Source organism: Pelecanus crispus, chromosome 1 (genome assembly GCF_030463565.1).
Source record: "Pelecanus crispus isolate bPelCri1 chromosome 1, bPelCri1.pri, whole genome shotgun sequence".
Lineage (NCBI taxonomy): Eukaryota > Metazoa > Chordata > Aves > Pelecaniformes > Pelecanidae > Pelecanus > Pelecanus crispus.
The window spans coordinates 167,591,700-167,618,595 of NC_134643.1; the positions used below are offsets into that span (position 1 = coordinate 167,591,700).

The 26,896-nt window shown below is 41.5% G+C and overlaps 1 protein-coding gene across 11 annotated transcripts in view; it reads right to left on the bottom strand.

The window, feature by feature from the left end:
• Positions 1-26,896, bottom strand: part of MBNL2 (muscleblind like splicing regulator 2) — a 71,776-nt gene that overhangs the window by 4,194 nt on the left and 40,686 nt on the right. For 2 of the 11 annotated variants that reach the window (XM_075727905.1, XM_075727903.1), the window contains 3 exons: positions 26,517-26,717; positions 25,074-25,337; positions 17,666-17,819 (listed from right to left, as the gene is read on the bottom strand). In XM_075727905.1, coding sequence (XP_075584020.1) covers positions 17,666-17,819; positions 25,074-25,337; positions 26,517-26,717 — 619 coding nt within the window. Of the gene's footprint in view, positions 1-12,789; positions 12,885-14,293; positions 14,330-17,665; positions 17,820-18,462; positions 18,517-25,073; positions 25,338-26,516; positions 26,718-26,896 lie in introns of all 11 variants that reach the window. The other 9 variants (XM_075727909.1, XM_075727908.1, XM_075727904.1 and 6 more) reach the window with 8 other exon arrangements.

Sequence of the window (26,896 nt, forward strand, 5' to 3'; positions counted from 1 at the left end):
GCTGGCTACCCTTAGACTGAAATCATTAAAATTGTGCCAATGTTAGTTACTAGATCCCACTGAAACTGCAAATACATACAGTGAACCTAAATTCCTGCAAACTACTTTCTAACTGCCAAGAAGCGCTTGCCCTTCCAAATTTTCCAGCTCTTTAGAGGCGGCATTTTCAGCTCCCAAATGCCAAGACTTGACTTTCTCTCTTTTCTATCAGAGCATGGCTCTTTTAGACCTTTACCTTCAGGACCTCTGAATGACCACAGCGGTCATTAAGCCCCCTGTGCAACACAGCACGTCCCTAAATTCAGCCAGGGTTGCTCCTAAGGGTGATGCAGTTCTGCAGTGTCGTCCATGGGAATGACAACCACGAGAGGTGTTACTGCCAACGATTTCAGCTTCTCACCAACCCACCGTATGCAGCAGACCAATCGACATCAGCTTGGGACTTCCTCAGACCCAGCAAATGCGGCTGCGACCGGTTATTGTCTCGACTTAAAAGGTAAAATTGAAAATCTCTTTTAAATTAAGGTGGAAATTCCACCCTCGTGAACTCTCTTCTGACACTCAGGTTACTACGTGCACTGCCTTACTTGATACCGTTCCCGGAATTAGCCAAATTACCTAGAATCATGACTGGGTACTACAAATTTCAAGAATACCATTTGGCTTTAGATTTTCTGTTTTGAAGCTACAACTCATGAAGCTTCTTTATTCCCCATGTCTTAAATTCTGTTTCCAGCTGTGGATTTATTATACAATGATGAGTACAGAAAATTTACCATTCTGCATGAATTCAGTGTACAGGAACTCTTGTTCAACTAAAGACCTGTCACAGTGGATCAGCTGGAAAACATGACTTCGTATCTACCTCCAAGATGCTTCTCTTTCAGAAGTTCTGAAATTGTTTCTCCAAATTACACTTTGCTCTACCAGTGTTAATACATTTCAAGGGGGGATTAAGATCGTATTTGACCTCCACGTTGTGAAGCACTTATCCCTCCAAAAATGAACTCATACATAGTTAACATTTTAGACTGCTCAGCTTTTCATTTAAGCACAATGTAGTAATAGGAGTTTCTTGTAGACAAGATTCATTTCAGATTATTTCAGACATGTATGCCTCAGCTGGTCACCCTGTTTTACATCTTCCTAGCCTACCTCAGGCAACTTATTTTAGCATAAGACAGATTATCAACTCATGATGCTTTTTTCCCCTCCACCAAATATAAGAGTCTGTGGCAAACAGTTCACACTGAGGTGTTTAACTTCCACACACCTGCGTCAGGGCAGATGAATCCTACCACAGTGACATTTTCTATTTTCGTGGTTTTCACACAAGTAGCAGACTGGTCAGATATATCTAGGGTATACATTAAAAATGACAGATATTTTCAGACAGCCGACTCATATCAGGCTGTCTCATAACTTCTCCCGCTTTCTAAAAATAAAACTAACACCAAGTATTTCTTCCCTTTGACAAGAAACCCAAGCTATTTATATTTCTCCATGCCTTTGGGAAATGCCTCCATCTCTTTATTTTTCATTTTCTTGTAGAATGCTCTTTTGTGGCATGTGCCTTGTCCTTGTTCTTCAAAATAAATCCGTCTTTTTTTTTTTTTTTTTTTTTAATCAGAAGTGGAAAAGGATGAGTAAATATTCAGACATTTGCTGAGAGTAATCACTATCATATCAATTATGCTTTGTCTTACTTAATTTTTTACATAGTCTTACAGATGGACTTCACATCCTATTTCTCCATGACTTCAGCAGCAGCACCTCCACGGAACTGAGCTTTCCAACCCGCCGCCCCAGGACTCTCACCGACACTCCCCCAAGGGATGGGATTTCATAGAATCGTCTAGGTTGGAAAAGACCTTTAAGATCATCCAGTCCAACCATTAACCTACACTACCAAGCCCACCTAAACCAATCAAGGGTAGACTAGACTAAACCATATCCCGAAGTGCCACATCTACCTGTTTTTTGAACACTTCCAGGGATGGGGACTCCACCACCTCTCTGGGCAGCCTCTTCCAATGCTTGACCACCCTTTCCGTAAAGAAATTTTTCCTAATTTCCAGCCTAAACCTCCCCTGGCGCAGCTTGAGCCCATTTCCTCTCGTCCTATCGCTAGCTACTTGGGAGAAGAGACCAACACCCACCTCACTACAACCTCCTTTCAGAAGAATTAATTTGCCCCCGTCCTCCACTGGCTGGAGCTGGCTCCAACTCTCGCTTGCACTAGAAGCAGCCTGCCTGCTCCTAACACTCAGGGTGGAAAGGTGCTGGGGTACGCACACCTCATCTCTCCCACCTTAGCTGTTGTCCCGCTCCCTTTCCTGGCCCCGGCACGAGCTGTAATTCCCGCTGGAAGTCCCTTCCTGACCTACTGTCTGCACTACATTGCAGGTTTTGTCACTGCCACAAGAGCTTCTCTTCCTTGTCTCTACCACATACATTTGCGCATTTGCGCACCCATCATCTAACCTCAGGCCTGCGTCACTCATCTGTCCCTGTCCACTTCAAAATTCACAGTCACCAGTTTGCACCCCTGTAAACCTAATGTCAAACAAGCATCTTTCTGCGGGTTCATCTGCAAATACTGAAAAGAAAAAAAAAACCCAGTAAACGTATCCCCAAACAAAACCTAAAGGAACTACTAATAGGGTCGGAGGGACCTGCTGAAAGCAATTTGTTACCCTTGCTATCACTGTCAATCACTTCATCACTTTTCACAAACACATTGAGCTCCACCTTGCGTCGCTGGCTTCTTTCCTTTGCTACCCTTCCTCCCTCGATGGCCAGAAACCTCATCCTCATTTCCAGCACATTATGATTTAATGTATACGTGCTTCATTTTTCTTACCAACTGTGGATCTCTCCTCAATTCAGGGTTGAAGGAGGATTTTTTTCTTATTGCTTCTCCATTAATCCAATGCATCCCCAATATATTTGTCTACTTTGCTCATCGATAAGGTGACCTCTGATTTGTATACAAAGGGTGACATGTCTAGGCCACAGATGATCTCCTTGGTTGCCTGCCCACGCAGTAACTAACAGAGGGGGCATCAGGTGTTTGTTTCCTGAGGGGAGAAGGTCCTATTTGTTTGGCTTTCCCACAGCCCATCCCCTGACATGGTAATTCCAGTGCCCTGCTCCACCCTCTCTTTTCTTCCCTAAATCTGAGCATGCCCAGTTCTGTCTGTCCCATATGTTGATAATATGCCTCTGGAAATGGCTGAGGGTCAGATGTCCATGCTGGGCACATCTGCTAGCACATTTTCATCCCATCAGACACAAGTTGTTGGCCATCAGGGTGTCATAAAGCTGACAGAGATGTTGTCTGAATCCAGTTCTTCATGATGATCTAAAGAGAAGATCAAGGCAAGTGTGGGATCCGAAAGGGCTCAAGGATTAAACAGCATCATTCTTCTCATTTAATATTCATGAGGTCCTGAAAGAGAGTCCAAAGCCACTTGTGCTGCCAACTCCTTAGTGTGCTTACAAGCTTCAGTAGGTATTTACTCAAGTAATAATGTATAATATTTAAGTTCAACTTAATAGGTATTTACTCACTCTGAAGAAACAGGACTAGTTGTTTGAGAAATTAAAGCAATCTGGCTTTATTTATTCTTCCTTAAAGTAATAAATAATGCAGTACTAAAAATTGATCATAACATACTGTAGTATATTCTACCAAAATCTATTTTTAACTAACCACACAGGCAGCAGATGGACTACATAGAAATGAGAAAACCACTGCTATAATATTTTAGGAGCACCGTACAGTGGCTGTTTTGAATAGCCACTCAATTTTACCTTTCAGCAGGTCTGAGCTACTGCAGTCATCTGTGTTTTTCACTTCCTACTTTCAGGTCATTTTCCTTCTCTTCTTGAATTTTAGAAACTGCCAGAATAGGCTTATGCAGAGGAACTGAGAGCACAGAGGACTGAGAGGCCAAGCACAAGTTGTGCATTACCTGTGAAGGTGCCCCTATTCCTCTTGTAGGGGTGCTACTTCTCCAAACCTGCATTTTCTTAGGTGTCCTCACCTAGCCTTTTTTTTTTCTTCTTTTAACAAACCCTGCTTTATATTTTCCTCTTGCACATCATATATGCCCAAATCATGCAAAATGAGGCTGCCATTACACATATGGCATCCCTTTTAGGCAAACGCTGCCAACTGCACGCAGAGCACGGCTAGCGCTTCTGCGAGTTCCCCAGCTCTGAAACCCCTCCTCTCCCAAAACCTGGCACTTCAGTTCAGACTCCCTTCCAAGCAAGAGACGGTCCACTGCAACATCCAGAACTTAAATCAAACACAGAAAGGTACCAAATTTATGTTCATCAAGGTATACTCATCAGACACCACATACAACGCTTGTGTCAGTTTTATAAAACCCACTGTATTGGAACTTCTCTGGGGAAATCCTGGCTTTTGACTGCTTACCGCTTCCTTAATTTTCTTCTTATCTGAATACTCTCACATAAACAGACATACATACTATTGTGTGTCACTGCAGATAATACTGCGCCAAAAATGAAGTCAGTCAAAGTTAACAAATCTCTGCCTCAAGCTGAAAGTCACGACAGGTACAACACACAAACAAATAAATAAATAGGTGTTTCCACTACGGTTACGTGGGCAGCCTCCTGCACACTCAAGGCCAAAGACTGGCATTTCTGGTGGCCAATAAATCATACACCGAGATAAAAATATGATATTTGTTTAATTCAAGGGAAAATAGTTGGAGCAGCTAGAGATGTCCAGATGCAATTATTTCAAAGAACAGAATCCCAAACAAGTACATTTGGAGCTCTGCACTGCACTGTGTTGTTAAAATTTTATGATGGAAAAAAACAGACTCACACGAGCTGTATGTACATGTTAAGCACAATGAAACAAACTCATTTTTTCCCAAATGCCTACAAAATGCGTTGACCTCAGAAAAATTTTCCTATGTTTAAATAATAAATATACGCCCCAAAAGACTTCAACTCAACTTGTTCAAGTATCATTTGTTGAATAATTGAAAGCAAGAACATAAAAGGACGTTACCATATCAAACATAAACGCATTTTTTTAATTGCAATGATATGAAAGCTAAAACAGTCTATAACAGGAAAGGGAAATATGTCTTGATTTTTGTTACATAAAAGAGGTGTTTGCCTTTGTTACTGCTCATGTTATGTGACACTGCCATCTAGCAGGCTATCAGAGGAACTCAGGTTTCAGTCCTCTACAGGGGTGGGGATGTGTGAGGGGGGAATTTCTTAAAAAAAAAAAAAAAACACCAGAGATTTTCCATTTCTTCCCACTGGCTTCTTGTATATGAGCATGTGATCTAAAACTGTATGCAAGCCTGCCAGAAGTCTTCATCATCTACACAGAAACAACAGTCTATCTTAAGACACCAAAAAATGTTATTAAAAGTAAACCAAAGACTTGGTTAAAGTTCGCATGAGACTTAAAACAGACTTCCTTTAAAGTTTCCAGGGCAATCTTTTGGTTTTGCTTCCTTGCTGCCTTACAGTTAAAGAAAACAAAGTTTTGCCACATATTTTGTAATGTCAGTTGTTTCAAGGCAATTCAAAGGGTCTTTTCTTGACACTGCTTGAGATTTGTTGTGGGCTTTAAGATTGGAAACTCTTACTTCTTGAGCCTGCAAACTGTTAATTCTGAAAGTTACAGCTACTTACATGTAACTCAGTGTCTTCAGACAACAAAACTTGATTGAATTGAGGCTAGTGATTCTTGGGTGTCTAGCATGAAAGAGGCAGCAAGCGGTTTACATTTGCCTTTCCTACCGTGACAAGCTATCGCTATACCTTCTCTAGAGGAATGACTCTTCATGATCAAGGACCGTTTAGGTTCATTTTTCCAGCCTGGTGCAGATACAAGGTGAGATGTCCAGTCCTGCACCCCAGATGCCAAGGCTTGCTAGTACCTCTACATGGATGGGCTTGCTAGATGCCCGACGCTGTTCTGCCCAGGGCTCGCTCCCTGCAAGCATCCCCTCTGATAATGTGTCTGAGAAAGGAGCTTATTCTTCTATCTCCTTTGTTGGAATTTTTCATTCAAATTGCCTTTTCTGTTGTTAGAACAGAATTTTCTATAGGAGTATTTAATGTGGGACTCTATGGAATTTCTAGACCAAAACTTTCAGTCAAAAAAAAGACAAGAATTGTTTAGATACTTATTATTCACAGCAGAAGTGCTTTCCTACCTGTTCCCCCACTCCCTCAGAAACTGCAATTAAAGCTCTTCAAATCACTAACAAGAATTTTGCACAGGCCCTTATTTGTAATGTTGTTGTATACTGGCATTAAAGATGTAAATAACATTTGTTTCCCCTTCCCACCTTCCTTCTCAAAAGCTTGCTTTCAAGCAACAAAAAAGACTGTTTCCTACTACCTTCCAGATTTTCCAAATCATTTTCTCAGTATGTTGCTACTCTTCTCCCCATTTACAAGTGCAGCAGGTTTCCACAAGGAGGAAAGGCATCGTGAGACAGAAAAAGCCTTGTCGCTCCTCAGCAGCGCCGACGACAGCCCTTTGCCCTGCCGGAAGGCTTCCCAGGGTTAGGCTAGAGAGGAAAGCCCTTTTTGGGGACACCACGGAATATTTGCAAGAGGGAGCAACCGGCGCTTCTGCTTTACACAGAGGAAGAAAATAGCTTGAGTAGGTGCCACGTGACATTTCGGTCTAAGGGGAATTGGCCTCCTCTGGGAGTGGCAGCTGCCTTTGTGGGCACTTTGGCAAGGAGAGGTGCTCTGTTGCTGCACGTCTGTCCTGGTTTAGCCCCAGCCAGCAGCAAAGCACCACGCAGCTGCTCGCTCACTCCCCCTGCCCCAGTGGGATGGGGGAGAGAATCGGAGGAGTAAGAGTGAGAAACACTCCTGGGTTGAGATAAGAACAGTTTAATAATTGAAATAAAGTAAAATAGTAATGCTAATAGTAACAGTATAATAATGATAATAATAATAATGATACACGAAGCAAGTGATGCACAATGCAATTGCTCACCACCCACCAACCAATACCCAGACAGTTCCCAAGCAGCGATCACTGCTCCCCGGCCAACCCCCCCCAGTTTATATCCTGAGCATGACGTCATATGGTATGGAATAGCCCTTTGGTCAGTTTGGATCAACTATTCTGGCTGTGCCCCCTCCCAGTTTCTTGTGCACCTGGCAAAGCATGGGCAGCTGAAAAGTCCTTGACTAGCATAAGCAGTACTCAGCAACAACTAAAACATCAGCGTGTTATCAACATTCTTCTCCTACTAAATCCAAAACACAGCACTATGCCTGCTACTAGGAAGAAAATTAACTCTATCCCAGCCAAAACCAGGACAACGTCCTGGCCCCCCTCCCTCCCAAGGGAGCTGCCACGCACGGTGTCTCAGATCCCCACTAAACATTTGGCATGTTCGTATTTTACTTTTTAAATTCTGGGGCAAATACTTTAATTGTTCTTTTGTCTGTGGCACTCTAATGTAACATAACTTTTTATTTTCACTTCATTGTATTTTTACAGATTTTGACAAAACTGAAGGCTACTGAATGATTTCATAATTAATATCTGCATAATTGCCACCTAATTTAGTGCAAACGCTGATGCATAATTTAAAACAGCTGTGCTTGATAATCACAAGCCTTAGCACAAGCCAGCCTGTTGATCTTATATTTCTTTTCAGACATGGCCTATGAGTATTTCATTTTTCTATTGGCTCTGCCTTTTAATTTTTCCTTCTTGCTTAAAGGTCATATAGTAGAATAACGTTGTCACTAAATAAGATCTTTAAGCAGCATCCTCTGTAATGCTATTTTTATACTGTCAGTCTTTTGCCCATTTTCATTGCTACAGAAAGTAAAGCCATGTACTGTTCTGCACTGAAGTGGTGTGAGCAAGACTATTTTCTTTAAAATAATTTGGAATTTGGTAATTGCCCTGTAATAAGCAACAACTGAGGAAGTAACCACTGAGCCTAAGGACACAGATTAAGACACAGAAATGCTGGTGTCTATCTCCCGTCGCAGTCAATGGGGTGATACAGCCTAGTCAGTGCGCAAGCAGAGCCTGGAGATGACTTCATGTGATCACCCACTGCAGGCACAGGTCATTTGCTCACCAGGCTTTTAGTACCATTTGGGCTAAGGCCTCCTGCCTGTTGTCCAGCTGCCAGTTCACAAGCGTGCAGATTTGTCTGTAGGTCCTCAATTGCATCTGCCAAACTTGTCAAAATGTTTTGGATAACCTAGACATCCAAGGTTATCTTAGGACAATCTTAAATGTCAGTACACACATGTTTAGGCAACTGAACCAAGCCCTGCGTGACTTTTGAAGAGTGAGCCAGACTATTCTCCAGACTTCATCTGACTGTGCTGATAACCTTCACAGTCTACAGTGGGCACTTAAATGTCTAGCTTGCATGTAGACACCCATACTCAGACATCAACACTTAGGTGTCTTAATTTCGGGCTGAGTCCTAACCTTTTAATCCTTGTAGCACTCATCAATGCATGTATGTAAATAAGCAATAGTATGACTTTCTACTCAAGAAATTTAAAGCCCCCCAAAACAGGTGTTGGCATTATTCAAAATTTAAATTCAGTCCCAGAATTCAGAATAACCCCACTCTCAAATACTGCTAGGATAGATCATCCTCTGTGAAATCTTATGGCTACCTGTGAGCGAAGCTGAGGAGGTAACAGTTTCCTGGCTTACTCGAGTTCTGCTAGTCCACTAGCTACAGGAGTAGTAATGAAAAGCTTTGTTAAAGACCTCTGAAGTATATATTTACAAACAATTACTGTATTAATATTTTAAATAAGATGTTTTACATACCTCTGCCCACATGCATGCACTAGAGGGAGCTAGGACCAAATCCTCCGTATACATGCTCTAACGCTGCTTCTCACCATCATTTCACACTTTTTGGAACTTTGCTCGTTCCATCCTCCAAGAAAACGTCATCAGCATCCCCAGACGACTGAACATAAGTTCATTAAAGATCTAACCCTGAAGTGAGGTTAGGCAGCTGCAGCTTCCAGCCCCACTCTGGTGGGAACGGCTGGAGCAGTTGTGAAGGGGGGAAGAGGAAAAGGGGGAGGGACCTCTCACCTCTGATCAGTCATGCTCCCAGACTGCTCATGTACCTTTGGAAGTCCACCTGCCTTTCACTGGAAAGCCCAAGCTGAAGTCCCCCCTCCATCCCCTCTCATCACAGCCTGGCAACCAGAGTAAGCGGGGACACCCCTTCACAAGATGTCTACACTCAGTCAATGGCAACACCACCAGCTTGTGTATCAACTGAGTCATTTTTTAATCAGGATTTGTAAAACAGGGTTTGCTAAAGCACTTTTAACCCATCCTGTTTTCATTGCGCTGACTCAAAGCGATTCTCCTCCCCTCTGAAGTACGCTGCAAAAAAATTATTTTGGTTTTAAAACCTAACTTCCAGAAGTCAGGAAAAGCAAGAGACTTCCAATTTTCCACATGTTCTTAACTGGTGCCACCCTGCATGGATGTACTATGGTATACCATTCAACCCTACACAATCTCCTCACGTGCCTTGTGCCATATATTGAATGCACAATGCATAGAGTTGCTAGCCAAGCATGACTGACAGTGCGTGTGTCAATGCAGGCACATTTTGAGCTACTACTCATGTTATTTTCAGAAAGAAAGGGCATACAGAAGACATGAGACATAGTTCATCTTTTTTCAAAATACAAGCTGACAGCACATACTAAATAATTTACTGGACCCAACAGAGCTGTTAGGTTTTTTTTAGCCATCAGCTGAGACTCCATAACTTTGGGGATGTTGACTTTTCCTTCCACTGGTGCTTCAAGGACACCGGGATCACCACACTCAACCCAAGGAAGTCCAGCAATCTTTCCCCAGGCCAGAATACTAAACCAATGATATTCAGCTAAATGATTAAGCCCTGTTACAACTTTCTTTTTGTGCCTGGCATTGTGAAGAGAAGCTGAAATGGGACGGGCTGAAGGCTGCAGGTTGATTAAAAAAGTGCGGTAGAGACACTGGCAAGAGGAATCCGTACCCCACAGATATGTAAAGCAGTGTGGCACAGACCAGGAAAGGAAGTTTTATCTAGATGGGAATAAAAAAGCCCTTTTCTGAAATACACAGGAGAGTTTAAATCCATACAAGAGGACACAAAGGATGTTACGACCTTGAACAAATTCTTAACCCAAGTTGATTACCTGTTCCTTCTACGTTTCTTGGGCTAAAGAAATACTGGGAGTTAGGACCACAGAGTTACTATGGGGCCTTTCCCAGTGTTGTAGCTTTGTCTCCAACTCTTAGGAGGTTGTAAATAAACAACAAACTTGGAGATTTGCCTCTTATAAAGAAAAAGTAACTGCTACTACTTTCCCTACTTTCAAATACACAGTTTTTTTACAGTAGCTTTTAAAGATTTACAATGACTAAAACAAAGACAGGAGTGAGTTGAAAAAGACAGCGATGGCACACGCTACAGAAGCCAACGAGAAAAGCTGCTGGGGTGGGACTCATCTCCTCCATGTGCAGTGGTGCAGAGCTTTGGTTACGCACCTACGCTCCTTCCACAGGCAAGAGAAAGAGGCAGGACCCTCCAGGGCAATTTACCTTGCCCTAACACGGGCTTCTAGAAAAGCAGATGAACTAGATGCCAAACTTCTAAATGGCTGAAGCTAAAAAAGTGGAAACCCATCCCCGTGTTAAACTATCCTTTAATTTCAGCATGGAGTTATATGTACACACACACACACACACAAATATATGCAAGTAAATAAATACAGACAGATACTTTTTACAACTCCTGTTAAATTTAAAATGCTCTAATCCTCCAATGCAAACAAAATCTGCACTGGGAAAGGAGGGGCTCTGCCTGCTGTCCTGCTAGATGAGAAAGTGCATTAAGGCACACCTATGTCTCCCCAGTGGCACTAGGTACTCGTGTGAAAGTATTCCCATTAATGAAAAAAAAAAAAGACTGCTTACTGGTCCTTTTGTAGGTGTACATGTATTTATTCAACTTCAGCCACAGTCGGCCCCTCTGGCGCTCCGGAGTGCAGGTGGTGGAGCTGCCCTGGCTGCACTCCCGTGCTGGAGAGGGGCCCCAGCTGACCCCCTCCCCAAACCGCCCTGTTTTCTCATAGTCCCTTGGCATCTTCAAGTCCCTCTGTCACCAATTTGGGATCACAAAACTACACTGGATACCACCAAACAATTTTCTGCTGCAGATGCTGTTCTGGGAAGGACAGTGAAATGCACCATTTGCCTGCTGCACTTTCTTCCTTGTTCCAAGCATTTTTTCATTAAAACAAGCTAGCTCTCAGAAAAGAACGCACAAAACGACAAACCTCTTTTGATGAAAATGCTAGAAGCACAAACACCACAATGTTGGCAAAAGAGCCTTTAAAAAAAAAAACCAGAGAAAACGGACTGGTTTTTGTTTCTTTAAGAAAGTAGGGTGTATTTCAGAGGTAGTATATTTTTCCTAAATTATTATAAATAAACTCTTGCAACAACTTCTGTTTTTCCATGGGATACTTAGATAGTTTTGGGACTGACAGTTAAAAAAAAAAAAAAAAAAAAAAAATCTGCTGGTATAACATTACTAAACAAAGCATTTTGACTGATTTCTTTGTAATTCCTTGGCAGGTGGAGGGGAATGAATCAACGGGTGAGCGTTTCTACTAGGTCTGCAACAGCTTGTCGGTCTGGCCAGGAGCAACACAAGGAAAGGTGACGGGGCCATAGCCCTTTGCTTTCGCTCGGTGAGCAAATCTGCTTGCTTCCTCCTCAGTTTGACCTCTCAAAACCTGAGGGAAAACAGCTCTCAGGGGGAAGTGCCTGAGCGTGGTCCTGAAGCAACAGAAAAGCCAGAGTGACCCAGCTGCTGCGCAAGCCCCTCTCCGGGCAGATGCCAGGCGTGTCAGGGTGGGAATCTCTACAGCCCCAACGGAGGAGTCAAAGCTACACACTCAGAGCTGCAACAGATACCTCTTCCCTGGGAATCAGGTCCCAGGAGGAGGGGGAAACCCTACCAACATGAAAACTGCCATTAACGTAACAAACCGCAGAAGAAAAAGAGAAAGGATCATCTTTCCTGGCCTGCCTCTGCCAATAACCCTACCGGTTCTTCGTAACAACGTCCTTCCTCGGGGAAATATAATTCCCAGGTTAAAAAGACACTTGCAAACATAAAGCAGGCATGGTCATAAATATCTCAAGTGCTGTTTTGATCACTAGCATTTACAGAAAACATACAATTTTGTTTCTATTTTTTTTTTTTTTGTTCCAGCTACCTTGTCCCGCTTGTGATTTTAGGCAGCTTCCTTGCTTACAAATTAGTCACTTCCACACACGGCATGGAGAAGGCTACATTAACACACCTGAACCGTTTGAAACCTGTGATGATCTTCCTTTTGAACTTAGGAGTTAATAATAGGCTTTTGTAAGTAGTCCAGTACTACGGTGATTCTAACTCCAGCTGGGTTAATTACACAGTAATTAGGTACAAACATCGCAACACAAAACACAGCTACATCATTATTTGCAACAAATGTTAACTCTAAATAAGTGCAACCTGTCCCACAAACACTTGCTATAAACGACTTAAAAATAAAAGTAAAATTTGATGGGGTAAACACAGGAAAAAAAAAAAAATTCTCCGGGAGAATTTTTTTTGTTAAAAAAAAAATTAAAATAAAAATCTCAGCACTCATTTAGAGTTCGGGATCTTGTGAAAGAAAGCTTTAAAAGGAGCAAACCTGATTTGCTGTGGCTGTTGCGGCGAAGGGAACACTTGTTGCAGGAGTTGTTGCTGCAGAGACAGTGGCGGCCGTAGCGTTGTGCATCATGGGTACTTTCAGGAGGGGAACCATGGAAGCAATGAACAGGAGGGTGCAGCATTATGGTAAGAGAAGTGGTATTTTTGGCATGGTGAATATCAAGAGCGGCAAGCCATCGTCATGGGTTAAACCGGCAGATGGCATGCAATCACAGTGCAAAGCGAGAAAGCGTGGCGGAGAAATAAAAAAAAGGGAAAATAGCTTATTACAAGTACAATTAAAGGAAGGTTGTCAACACGATCGGCGATTCCCAGAAAAAAGGACAAGGACCATTGAAAATGCGGGTGTTATCTCTAAGAACAGGATTACTTGTGCAAATGAGGCCTCTACCAAAATAGCCTGTTACCTGAGAATTGTTACATGGGCAATTTGTTTTCCCCCAGTATCAATATAAAGCACTCCAAAATAAAATTCTGCTAAAAAAAATACAGTGGGAAGGAAACTGATAAATGTTTATCTTAATTTTTAAACACAATTAAAAAATGAATTATTTTCATGTATCTTCTTTTTGAAGTAAGCCAGATACTCGCTGTCTTCCTTTACAATTCAATTTATGCATTTTTTTTCTACTAGCACTGCATAACTGCTAGACTTTATCAGAGTTAAATTACCGTCTGCTTTGAGGCAAAAATCAGGAGAAGGATGATAATAATTTTCCTGATTTAAATACTACTTTGTTTGATCTAAAAAAGCAAGGTCGATTTTGTGAAAGCTGCTGCTTTTGCTCATTTTAAGAATGAATTTTAATCAGCATCTTCATGGGAGAATTATCAACTTGATGTTTTAAAGGCTTGATATTTTAACTGCTTATCTGAGTAGTCCCACAAAAAAAAAAAAATCACTGGGATAGGGCTATAGAATAGAAGAAAGATTACTTTTCTGTCTCAGGGGCTGTTGCACTGGACTTCCATTTTTCCATGCCCAAAATGTTAAGTCCAAGCTGCAAATATATTTAAAGGAGGGGCGAGATTCAGATCCCAGGTTTCAACAGAACCTCTGTGGATCAAAGTAGGCATTTCTGGGAAACGCTGATAAAACTTTCTAACACACAGCAAAAAGGAGAAATAGGCACACCACTATGAAACTTTAAAACACTGATGAAATTTGCTGGCTTTTTCCAGTATTTTATGATTTTATAGTACTAGACAGTATAAATTATAAAGAGAAATAAAACTTTGAAAACTGAAAAGCAGACTGGAATTCATGGTATTATGCTTTTGCAGTGTAGTTGTTATAGCAGGTGATATTACATCTGAACTGCGGCTTTCATCTGCAAATCTAAACACTCTGCAAAGTCAACCAGAAGGACAAGCGAACCTTTAATTCTAGTCATTGTCTAAATCTCGCCTACCATTTTTGAAACAAGTTGAATATACATCATATACAATACAAAAAGAGATCAATAAAGAAATTTGGAACCTACCAATACTGGTAGCGGGTGTCATGCACAAAACTGACCCTGCGTGTCATGCAATGATAGGTGAAAAAAGTGGATAAAGGGAAGAAACAGGTTAGCCATTTAGAGTTAACATTCAAAGTGAGATTCAAGCATAACCACAGAGAAGTAAGTTAGTTAAATGAAACTGTAAGGTCATTCATAGTTTTGCTTTAACACAAAAAAGGTGATTATGTTCTTACTAAACTCCTACCTGAGTATACTGCGTGACTTTTGGCATGTTTCTGTGTATATACAAGATACTTCATAAACTTTTTTATTTAGTACCTTTATTCTTTCACTTAGTACTTCTGCAGCAACAGGTTTTCATTTATAGAAACACCTCTGGTTAAATATTACACATCTTTGGTTAAATATCACATTATCTGGGAATTTTAGAACTCATTGCATAATTCAGACAGCTCAATGTTGCGCAGATCAACATTCACCGACTTTTTGACGTGCAGCAGAGAAAGACGTTAAAATGGAATTAGCCAATATTGTTCCGCGGGGGCTTTGCCAAATTTAATGTACTTGTTCTTAACATAACACCTGAGATGGAGAGGTGCTTCTGACCAAAGAAAACACTCCTGTGACCACTCCCCAAGCTAAACACCTCAAAGTGTGTAATGTTCCAGCAAAAGGCTCCCAGTACACCTCAACACCTCAAAGATGCTCTGGAAGGACTGCTCACCTGCCATGCAGTTTAGGTTTGGTGCCTAGTCCACCTTTAACCTTTCTGGGAAGACCAAATGAAAAAGAAAAAAAAAAAAAAAAGAAAAAAAAGAGAATAGCATATTTTCAGTACAGTGCATATAGCAAGCTGGTGAAGGTGAGCAGGTAAGGAGACTAGTTGCAGGTACATGCATATTTGATACAAGGTCAAATATGTTTCCTGTATTCCTGCTTAATTACTACAGCAGCCCCTTATCGGACCATTGCAGTAGCAGTGTAACTATGAATGACCTTACCCAAGAACAGTCCCCGGAGAATACACAAAGCTCCTCCTCTAGAGGCTACAGAAACACTAACAAACAGCAATGGGAAGAGAGAAAAGATCTGTTGATTTTAAGATCATTCACCAAACAATAAGGAGAAGGTGACAAAGCAATCAAACTGATGTAAAACAAACAAAGTGCAGAACTTCAGAAGTAAGCCATGCTAAGTCAAGCCCCACACTTTATTAGGGGAGCAAGTGGTTAAGAAAGCAGAGAAGTTATATAAAACAATTAAGTTTTATATATATTCCAGCAGCAAAACTTGTCTTAAAATTTAACTTAACACACACAAGGAACACATTTGAAAATTATACCAGTTCAGAAAATATCACATCATCATTTAAAATCCAACAGATAATGTCATGCATTGCTCCTTCGACCTGGGTGGCATGACGGTCCTAACACCCACCAAATCCAACCTGCCCAGGAAATGTGGGAATATCAGGCGTAGCATCTTTAATGAAAAACTCATGAGACCCACTCATATAGATGGGGTTCCCCTTTCCTAAGCTCCTCCCATACCCCACTCCTCTCTCCAACATCCTTTCTAGGTGCTGCACAAAGAGCAGGAGGTTCGGCACCATGAGAAAGGTTTTCCATGCTGGGCCTGGGCTCCATCTGCTATCTTATCCCTCCGTTTCTTCTTTTTTCATGCACTTGTTTTGGGGCTTGCCAACAACCTGGCCCTCAAGGTTTGGTTCCAAGAGCCACCCTTCCTACCGTCAGAAATTTGTAAGATAAGACTATAATTACAACTATTAGTTGGGAAGAGGGATGGACAACAAAAAGCACAAAGAATAAGCTACTTAAGGAAGCATGAGCACTCCAAAAGTCTGGAAAATATCCAAATGCTATTTCATTGGAAAAGGTTTAAACTACTGTATTTTCCACAGTTAATTTTAAATCCTTGGCAATTGCAAATAATAGCGGTAAGCCCTGAAAGGGAGTGCTTAAGAGAAGGAATAATGCATATCATACTGCAAATTCTCAGGGTTACAGCGTAGAATAAATTTGTGGAAATTTCTGTATGTTTGTAAGCACAGGGCAGTCTTCCATTCATGTCCAAATAGGCAATCTCACTATTTTTTTTTTTTTTCAAACACTCCCATAAATGTCAGTATGTTTTCTGCCACAGATATTCTGGTGCACCAATGTGCTAAAAATACGGCATGCTATAACTTACTATTATAAATACAGGGGCAGGCTCCAAGGTTGTTACTCAGGCCTTATAGCAAAATTCCATGAAGTCAAAGCCATCTGTGTTTGTTTTTATCTTTAAAAACATATGGGAATGCTGATAGATTGGGAAATCATCGTGTGTTGCGTTCCATCCCTTGTTTAACCGACATTATTTCTATAAACTAAAATAACATCGCTGAAATGTCAAGTGCATTTGCAAACACGTAGTTTTAAACGAATCTGGAAGTTCACACTCGATAACATTCTGATACTAAAATATGTAATTTGTTAATTACAAATGAAATCACAGAATTCGTTAGGTAGGATATCTACCTTTGGGAAGTTTGGAGTGGGGGTGACTGACATAATTTAGAGGGTTATGTTGTTATAGTTTACACGAGTACCTAGCACATGCTTTCTTCTGCAGTGTTAAAGAGCAAGCCCTGCCACCAGCCACGGTGCAGTTCAAGCCACCTCTGAATGCTCTGATTTTTACAGAGTTCCGAGCACTGAAATGCAAATTATGTTCACTCGTCTTCAGATCACCCCTATGAAGAATTATAACGCCAGCCACTAGCCGCAAATGCTCGGAAAAGTTCTAGTGGCATTCCAAAATAAAAACTACGAAAACACATTTGATGCCTCAAAGCCCTTTAGTGCGGCTGCGGGGAGCGATGTGTTCTGCCAGTGCTTCCATGCAGGCATCGACTGGTGCTCCCCTTCTTGCTCGGCTCGTGCGCAGCTGGGGTAATCCCCACGGCTGCAAAACAGCTCCCGAGGGAGCAGGAGGATGCGCCTCGGCCATGGCACACTTCCCGTGGCATCTCTGAAGCGTCATGCTTTTCCCAGCATTTTTGTTAGCGGAGCTTTGCCCTCTTGTCTCCTAGGAGGGCGCTGGCAGATAAAAGTCAAAATACAGCCAATTTAAGGTAGGAAAAAGGGGGGAAAACTCTGGTCAATGATGAACGAAGCTATGAATGTGAAAAGCAGCCTAACATCATGTTGAAATTTCTCCTTCAATTCTCGTACTTTGCAGGAGGAATTAAAATAACCTGTAAATATCTGTGCAGACTTTACCTCAAGTAGGGCAGGGAGCGTAATAAAACCTTCTGTTAAGTGCAACTGCCTGACACGGAGGCTTACCTAAGGAACACAGAATTGGTTCAATGTGGGTACAACATACCTGTTGGGATAAACGCTGCATGTTGCTGCAACTGAGCATTGGCAAGAGCCTGTTGATAGTGCAAGACACTGGGATTGAAAACGGCACTGGCACCATTGCTTTTTTCAAGTGCTTGTCTCTTTGGTAAAGGGTGAAGAACACCAGGAGGAAAGGCCTGTAAATGAGAAAGTTAGTTAAAACGGCGTCATTTTTAAGACGTTGTCTGTAACTTATACATAAATACAAAAACTTATTATTTTTTAAAGCAGCTAAAGATGCCTCGCCATGCATATTAACTCAAAGCACAGCAATGTAAAATGAGTGAAATTTTGTTATTGATAGCAAAAGCGTGGTACTATTAACCTAAAACTGTAGCAGCACAACTACTGAAAAGAAAGGCCTTTAAAGCAACGAAAATGACATTGCCTTTAAATAGGTTTTCAAATATTATAGGGAGAAAAAACCACTTGTGTTTCATTGCCAAGTATTTTCTTTTTTTAATTTAAATATTGTTTCCTATTATTATACAGATTAATGGATTACGTTAAGCGTTTTCAATTACAGAAGCAGTTTTATCTCAATTCGACTTTTCATGAGAGGATATTTAAAAAAATGAAACCATGTTAGGAACCAAACTAAATTGTCTGCGTTTATTACGTATGAGAATGAGATGGATAGAGTTTCTGGTAAATTAACGAGTATGTGAAATCATTTCCAGTTGATGTTCAAAAGTAAAGCGATACAAATTTCATTAGTTGCTTCTCTGAAAAAAAAAAAAAAAAGCTACATGCAAAGCAAAAGGTGAAAGGTCAAAGTACCAGGTCTACAGTTGCTTCGAGAGGTCGCTTCATTGCTTTGGCAGTCGACTGAGTCTTTTAATAACAGGCAGCGAGCACATGATGGCAGTGGGCCAATGGGATTCAAGCGAATTAACATACAGGTAAACAGCAAGCAGAGGTGCATCATGGGAACGGCATTGCATTTGTGGATAGGTGAGAAGGAAAAAAATATTCTGAATGCAATATACAACATACAAAACACTAGGCATGCACAACAACAAAAATGTCTTCTAAAGAAATGAATATTACATTTCGAATTAGTACCGAAGCAAAAATGCATCTACTATACCTTAGTTAAAAGCATATAAGAGAGTAAAATATAGATGTTTGAAATTCAGGAAAGTTGAGTAAAACAGCAGCTTGCAGACACTATTAAGCATCGTATAAACACTTCACAGAGATGCAGAATGTTGTAAGGATACGCCTATAAGAATTCCTGATAAGTTAGTTAAGTCACATTTTAAAGCGGAAAAATCAATTTGGAAGGCTACATTTTCAAATACAAAGCACTACTGAAAGTTGTAAGGCATTACAAATGCTATTAATATCAGTGCTTGCAAGGTGAGGGTCTTTTAATTAAGAGAAGTGCGTCATTCAATAGATTTGGGGTTCAAAATGACAGAGGTTCTCCTTTTCCAATACAAAGCAGAATAAGTAATATGTCTAGTTACACTAACTTATCATTAATTCCTTTTTTTCCCCTACAGCTGGGTCATTTTCGCAGATTTTTTTTCCTTGTAACTTACCACATTACATTGAGAGGGAAAAAAGTCTTTCAGAATTTAAAACCTATTTTCTAAATTTTGCTACAACCTTCAGTACTAGCTTCAGGAGCACGGAATAAAAATACTGCTCTCAGTTCATAAGCAAACATTAACGTATGAGTTATGATACTAGTCCAGCATTACTATTTTTTTTAAAAGAAAATATTTAGGCATAGTACGTAGGCATATACAATTATGTATACTTCCATAGTAAGATCAAACTTATGACTGATATGATGGTATTCTGTAAAAAATCTTCTCATACAAAATATTACTTTCAAGTTTTATAGTGTAAATAATTCTTACAAACCTTTAGAAAGGAAAGGAAGATTTACTTAGAAATCAGAATTTTTACTTTTTTTTTTTTAAACACAGGCTGATATTTAGCTCTTTTTAGGATATGCAGGTTATGCCTATCTTGACATTAGTAAGTGGAAATAGGGAACAAAAGTGAAAAAAAACAAAAGAGGACAAGGCACAAAATGCCTACAAACAGCTTAGGGTCACAAGATCAGCTAGCGCCAACAGGGTATTTTGCAGGATAGCCCTCGCTTTGCCTATTCCTTGCTCCTGGCTTGGTTGCACCTACGTTGCATGAGGCTTCCCAATGGCCACCCCATCTCTCCTTCAGCACACTTCTGGATTACACACCCTGATCTACAGGATCTGCTCACCTCTCTGGGTCCAAGCCTGAGACATAGCAAGAAACACCTGGTGCAAACTGAGGATCTGGAGCACCTTCTTGCATCTAAGCAGTGCGCTGCACAGCTGATGTGTGGTACCCCCCATAGACACCTCCATGGGGGACATCACTCCATCTGCATGGGGCACAGCCTCAGATCCACTCTGCATCCACCACGGATGGAAGTCTACATGGAGGTGAAGCATTACAACTGAATTCAGCATTACGTGATGATGAAGTCCACAAATTCAAATCAACATCATTAAGAGTAAAGCATTTCAGTTAATTACCTTTATTATGTAAATGCAGATCTTATCTGATCACACTTGTTAGCTTATTATCTCTGTGTTTATGATTGCCTTTCTCCACTTCTCCATGCTCTTCTTAACCTCACCTCCCTGTTTTGAAGCTTTTTGCTGGCTCTCCCCTCATCTTCCACAGCAAGTTCAGTCTCACAGTCTTCCCAGCCTGAAGGCTTTAACTTGATCTGTTTCTAGACCTACTCATCAACCTTGTTTCCACGTAGTCGTCCCCTCTTTTCAGGCTTTCAGACTGACTGTCCATTATTCTCTCCCACCTTCACCTTTTCTTTCATTTTGTCCTCATAGTAAAACCTCCTTTGCCTCTTTCTGTTCCATCAGAACATCTCCTGCTCAACATTTGATCTCCTACATAACTAACAACCCAGAAAATCAATAGCTACAGACTGGAGAGGAAAAGGCTATGGAAAGGAAATAAAGATAATAATAAAAATGATCAAACATACTTAGGCATAGTATTTGTCTGCCATATGTCACATTGGTACACTGTAATATCTATCTCTGGGAATATGAGCAAGATCCACACAGGCGGAGGCCTGTACAGATGTGCAAGGAGCTCCTGACTGAACTCAAATGCAAGAAGGGAAGCACACAAGAGGTAGAAGCAGGGATGGATGCCCCAGGAGGAATAGGGACACAGCCTGAGCATGCAGGCATGGGTTAGGAGAGCCAAAGGCCACCCGTGGTTGAATTTGGCAAGGGATGTGAAGGACAAGAAGGGCTTCTCCAAGTATATCAGCAACAAAAGGAAGACAAGGGAAAATGTAGGCCCGTTGTTGAATGGCGCAGGTGACCTGGTGACACAGGACATGGAAAAGGCTGAAGTACTGAACTTCTTCTCCACCTCAGCCTTTACTGGTAAGACTGGCCTTCAGGCCAGTGGGAGACCAGTGGGAAAGTCTGAAGCAAGGAAGATTTACCCTCGGAGGAGAAGGATCAGGCTAGGGAACATTTAAACAAACTGGAGGCACACAAACCCATAGGAGCTGACAGGATACACCAATGGGTGCTGAGGGAGCTGGCTGATGTCACTGCAAGGCCACTCTTAATTATATTTGAAAGGTCACTGCAGCTGGGGGAAGTTTCCAAAGACTGTAAGAAAGTAAATGACACTCCTATCTTTAAAAGGGCAGGAAGGAAGGTCTGAGGAATGACAGGTTGGTCAACCTCGCCTCAGTCCCTGGGAAAGCCATCAAGCAAATCCTCCTGAAAACCATCTCCAAACACATGAAAGCCAACAAGGTGACGGGGAGTAGTCAGCACAGATTTATGAAGGGGAAATTATGCTTAACCAACCTGACAGCCTTCTACGATGAGACTGGCGTGGCAGGTGAGGGGAGAGCAACAGATGTTGTTTCTCTGGACTTCAGAAAGGTTTTCAATACCGTCTACCATTTCATCCTCATAGACAAACTTATTTAGTATGGGCTAAATAGGAAACAGTGAGGTGGATTGAAAATTGGCTCATCTGCCAGGCTCAAAGGGTTGTGATCAGAAACACAAAGTCCAGCTGGAGGCCAGTCATTAGTGGTGTAAAACTCAGAGAAGTAGTTGATAGACAAGATAGATGTGCTGCCACTCAGAGGCACCTGGGAAGGATGGAGAAATGGGCACAGAGGAACATCACTAAGTTCAAGAAAGGGAAATACTAAGCCCTGCACCTGGAGAGGAACAACGCCAGGCACCAGTACATGCTGGGGCCCACCCAGATGGAAAGCAGCTTGGCAGAAAAGGTCCTCAAGGTCCTGGTGGACACCCAAGTTGAACACGAGCCAGCAATGCTCCCTCACACCAAAGGCAGTAGACAGCATCCTGGGCTGCATTAGGAAGACCATCACCAGCAGGCTGAGGGAGGTGATCCTTCCCCTCTACCTCGGCACTGGTGAGGGCACATATGGAGCACTATGTCCAGGTCTGGCCGCCCCAGCACAAGAAAGACATGGACGTACTAGAAAACAGTCCCATAAAGGGCCCCAAATATGATTAAGAGACTGGAGCACCTCTCATATGAGGAAAGGCTGAGAGAGCTGGGACGGCTCAGTCTAGAGAAGAAAAGATGCAGGGGGATCTCATCAGCATATATGAATACCTGATGAGGAAGTAAAGATGGAACCAGACTCTTCTCAGCGGTGCTCTGTGACAGGACAAGATGCAATGGAAACAAATTTAAATACAAGAAATTCCATTTAAATGTAAGTTTCTGGTTTTGTTTTTACTGTAAGCATTATTTAACCATGGAGCAGGTTGTCAGAAAAGTTGTGGAGTCTCTGTTCCTGGAAACTTTCAAAAGCCAACTAGGCATGTCCTGGGCAATCTGCTCCAGCTCACCCTGCTTGAGCAGGGGGGTTAGACTAGACAATCTCCAGAGGTCCTTTCCAACACCAACTATGAATTCACATTTTAACTTAGGCTGTACATTCTTCAGTGACTTTTTACTCTCTGATGCACCACATGAATATTTGGAGCTCCCCAAGTACAATGATATATAACGCTGCCTTTTAATGCACTTCATATTTAAGCTATACGTGGTCTACAGCCTCTTTTACAGTGTCTTTCCTCTTTCTTTTGACTTGAAATGATGGGGTCACCTAAGATACCTGACTAGAAATTCCTAAACTTCAATGTACAGAAATATAGACAGAGCATTTTCTGCAAGGTCCCAGGCTGCAGTATTCATTAACCTTCAATGGTCTTACAAGCTTTGCCTACAGTGCTCTAACTCTATCCTCACCTATGCTCACCTACACAAGCACACTCTGGACCAGAGCAATACAGCCAGCTCCCCAGCTAGGAAGAAAAACCTCTTGGACACAATTTCAACCTGGGAGCAACCTGCAAGTGAACCCTACAGGTAAGCATTTGTATTTCTGCCTTACTTTTGCTCTCTAGAGCCAACTGAGTAATCTTGGTCATTCTTGGGTGGCCTTGCAGGCATGTGTCTTTTCTACCACTTCTTTGTTTGCTATGGCCATTCCAGTGATTTTTCATTCACACTATCTGATTGTTTCAAATCTATATTAAACAAAAAATAGTTGGATTGTAAAGAATCTTTTCTGTTCGGTAGTCTAAATATGCCATTAAAATATTTTGTACATACTTTTCTGCAAAAAGTTACCCTGAATTACAGGTCCCTGCCTTCTTCTCCTGTGACATTAGAATGCTAACATTTCAATTCTGTGTTTCCAAAGATGCTTCATCTTGCTCTGAGGCTAATGCAATTCCAATTACGACTTACTTAAAATCACAGGATATGTATCCAACCATCACTGAAGCACAAAAAAGTGGATCCCCTCATCTCTCTCCTTTCTTCTTTAGTATATTGCCTAGAAATATTACATTCTCTAAATGGACAATAAATATTGCACAGTAGAAGCTAATTAGAATAAAAAACCAATCTCCTTTGCTTTAATTTCCAGATGGTATTCAATTTCTGCAAGCACAGGAAAGTTTAATTAAAAATCACCCAGTTTGAAACAGAGACTGGGGATACTATAAGAGAAAGAATATTAAAATTTCAGAAATGTTCTTCTGTTTGGAGGTTTATTTTCTTGCATAACTTAACCTTTGACCCTCAAAAAGTCTGGTCTTTGCTAATTTGCTAAATACAATAGCTTCGGGTAGTTATATACTGTACTGTATTGTGTTTCTGGTAGGCTTTTTACCCAGAGAATAACTGTATTGTCTATAACTACTGTATGCACTGCCCACAAGTCCACAAACCACATCTGCTTAATTATTCGTTCACTGCCAGCAATGAGGACAATGATTCTTTGATTTGCTGCCAGCAATTCTGTCTCCCAAGTCAGATCCTGCATGCTCGATTTATTTAACTTTATCAATACCACTCCATTTAAATTTATCAACTTTCCTGGTAGCAACCGTAAGAGATATTCAATAACTGGTAAATGGATGGGCTGACTTGCCTGAACAGTTTTCAGTAAGAGCTTAAAATATCTGAAAATAGAAAGCCCTCAACCTCTTTTCTTCTGACTATAGTTACTATGCTTTTTCTTAATGATTCCCATTTTAGTTTACTACTTTTAAACCCTGTTTTTTCTAATAGAACACTTGTACCATAGAGAGATTCAAGTAACTTGCCCATGACAGTGGGATAGGCAAGAGAAGTCTCTGGGTGTGAGATTCATCTAACCAAAGTTCAAAAAGATATAGTCAACACTTTTTAGTCAGTGTGGACAGACTTGTATCTACAGAGGGCATTTTTTTCTCATCCTCAGACAAGCACTAGTGGTAGATCACACGAATGTGCTGGTTTTTCTCCACTACCTATAAAGTGAGACCAAGGTGGCTAGGCTAGGCTCAGTTATCTAACTGTCTGACATCTAAGGTGGGGCGAGTTGAATCCTAACACAGGTTTCTTTTCTACTGCCAATCTCTGAGGCAAAATCTCTCTCTTTGCTTTTCTTCCTTTTCTTCCAAATTTCCACGTGTATATCTATCATCAAAGAGCTAAAACAGCATATGTGCCCCTATTTTCTAGGGGACATTGAAGCTTATCAGTTTTATTTCTGCTCGGAAATACTAGGGGCAAATTTAACATAGAATCAAGGCAGAGAACAGAAGTGGTATGAAGTGTCATTTGCTTCACTGTCTTGGCTAGAAACACAGCATTAAAATAAGGGCATAAAGAAAAAAAGTGCTTCCTCCCATCAAGCAATAGTAATAGTTTTATAAATTCTTATCTTTTACAAAAAAAAAAAAAGGCAAAAGACAAAAGAAAGTATAAGCAAACAGCATTAAACTGAAGCAAAATAGGCATCAAAGAGCTTCTGTCAAAAAAAGGCAGCCATATATGCCAGCACTTACCATCACAGTCGCAGCTGCCGCAGCTGCCTGGGCTGCCACCGCAGCCTGGTTGGCTTGGTGTTGCGCCGCTTTGATTTTGGCCTGCAAATGTGCAGGAGGGTGAAAATACTTGCATTTCTCCCTCATGCAACGACCTTTTATGTAATCCATACACACGGTTACGGTGTTGTCGTTTGTGTCAATCATTGTGCTGTCTGCCGGATGCGCAAAGCGGCAATCAGTCTCTCCACGCGCACAGTTTCCCCGCTGGAACTCCCTGCACACCTACGTGCAAAACAACACGCGTTGCAGGGGAAGAGCTCGGTGCAACGCGGAAGGGCAGGGAGAGCCCCGTGCCCCCAAAAGACAGACCTGCCCCTTTCCCCAGTTAGTTCAAGTTTTTCCACAAATTCAATTTAATAAACCCTTCATCTTCTTCTGGGAGAGGGAAATGCATCTATTTTACCCTTACGTGCTTGGCTCCTCAGGTAGCTCTGCGGTACAGCAGCTAAATGAACTTGACATGCAACAGAAGCATTCCCAAGTGCCTTTCTTTTTTTCTGTCTAGAAAACACCTAGGAAGGATAATTACTGAAGTAACTGCCCCTGCAAAACTAGCTGGGAATCACAAAATATTCAGTCCTTTTCTGACTACACTATATTCTTGCAGCCTCACTGGTAGGGAAGGAGTTCCTCTTGCTGGGACCCGGGGAAGATATGCATCAAGTGCACTGTCTTTTTTATGGAGTCTACAAACAAAATGGAGAACGTCCTCAAAAATTATTTTCAAAAATGTGCAGAATGAACGCTCTGATCTTCCTAGGAGGAAACGTGCTCTAGACACTAGTGCTTAGGCTTTTGGGAAAGGACATTCATTTCTGCAAGAGCCATTTGGCCTTCTCGTGTACTTGGATCACAGCCTCCACTGAGCCCAGCCACGTGGAGACCCATCAACACCAGAGAGGCTCTGCACGTAGCTGGGGGCTTGCCCATTCAGCCTGCTGCTGGGTTGGTAACATTCAACATCTCCATTTGTAGCTCAAGGCTGAAGGGCTATACCATTTCCCTAATATCGATCCATAAGGTTATAAAATTCCCCTAATATCAATGCATAAAAATGGGGACAGAATTAATACTGCAATAAAAATGTGCCTGTTAGATACTTCATCGAGGCATACCTTTACAGGCATGTATACTTGAGGTGTTTTGGAGGAGATGAACTTTACAAAAGATGAAAATTCATGTTGATATCTGTGTATTAAATTTGAGCGAATGCACTACCTTAAAAATAAGTGTTTAATTACCACTGGCTGCAAGTGTAGAAATCCTGCCTGGTTACAAGGTCTTCATTCGTAGCAACTAAATTTAAGCATCGTTTCTAAAACAATAGAGTTTTTCCCTCCAGGATCTTTCACACAGCCTAACAGAGAATTGTATTTCTAGTCACGGTGGAGTCTACAGTACCTCCAGTTTATCAGTCCTGAGGAGTTTCTGGGTAGCAGTTGAACCAGGGACTGAAACCGGTGGACTTCCAGGAACAATGACAGGCGGCGTGGGTAGGATCTCAGTCGGGACTAAGCCAACTCCCGGTGTTACTGGCGTTAGGTAAGGAGCAAAGCTAATAGCCGTGTTCGTTCCTATTGTGGGACCCACTGGAAACGTGGGCTGCAAAAGGAAAATACAGACCAAGATGAAAAAAAACAACCCCTTAATCAAGAGCTTACTTAGTTGTCTTTTGCATGTTCTTTCTGGCATTGATTCATTTTCTTAATGAAAAAATTTCAAACAGCTGGCAAAGCACACGGCATACTCTCTTCTTTTAATCACATAACACTTTCCAGTGG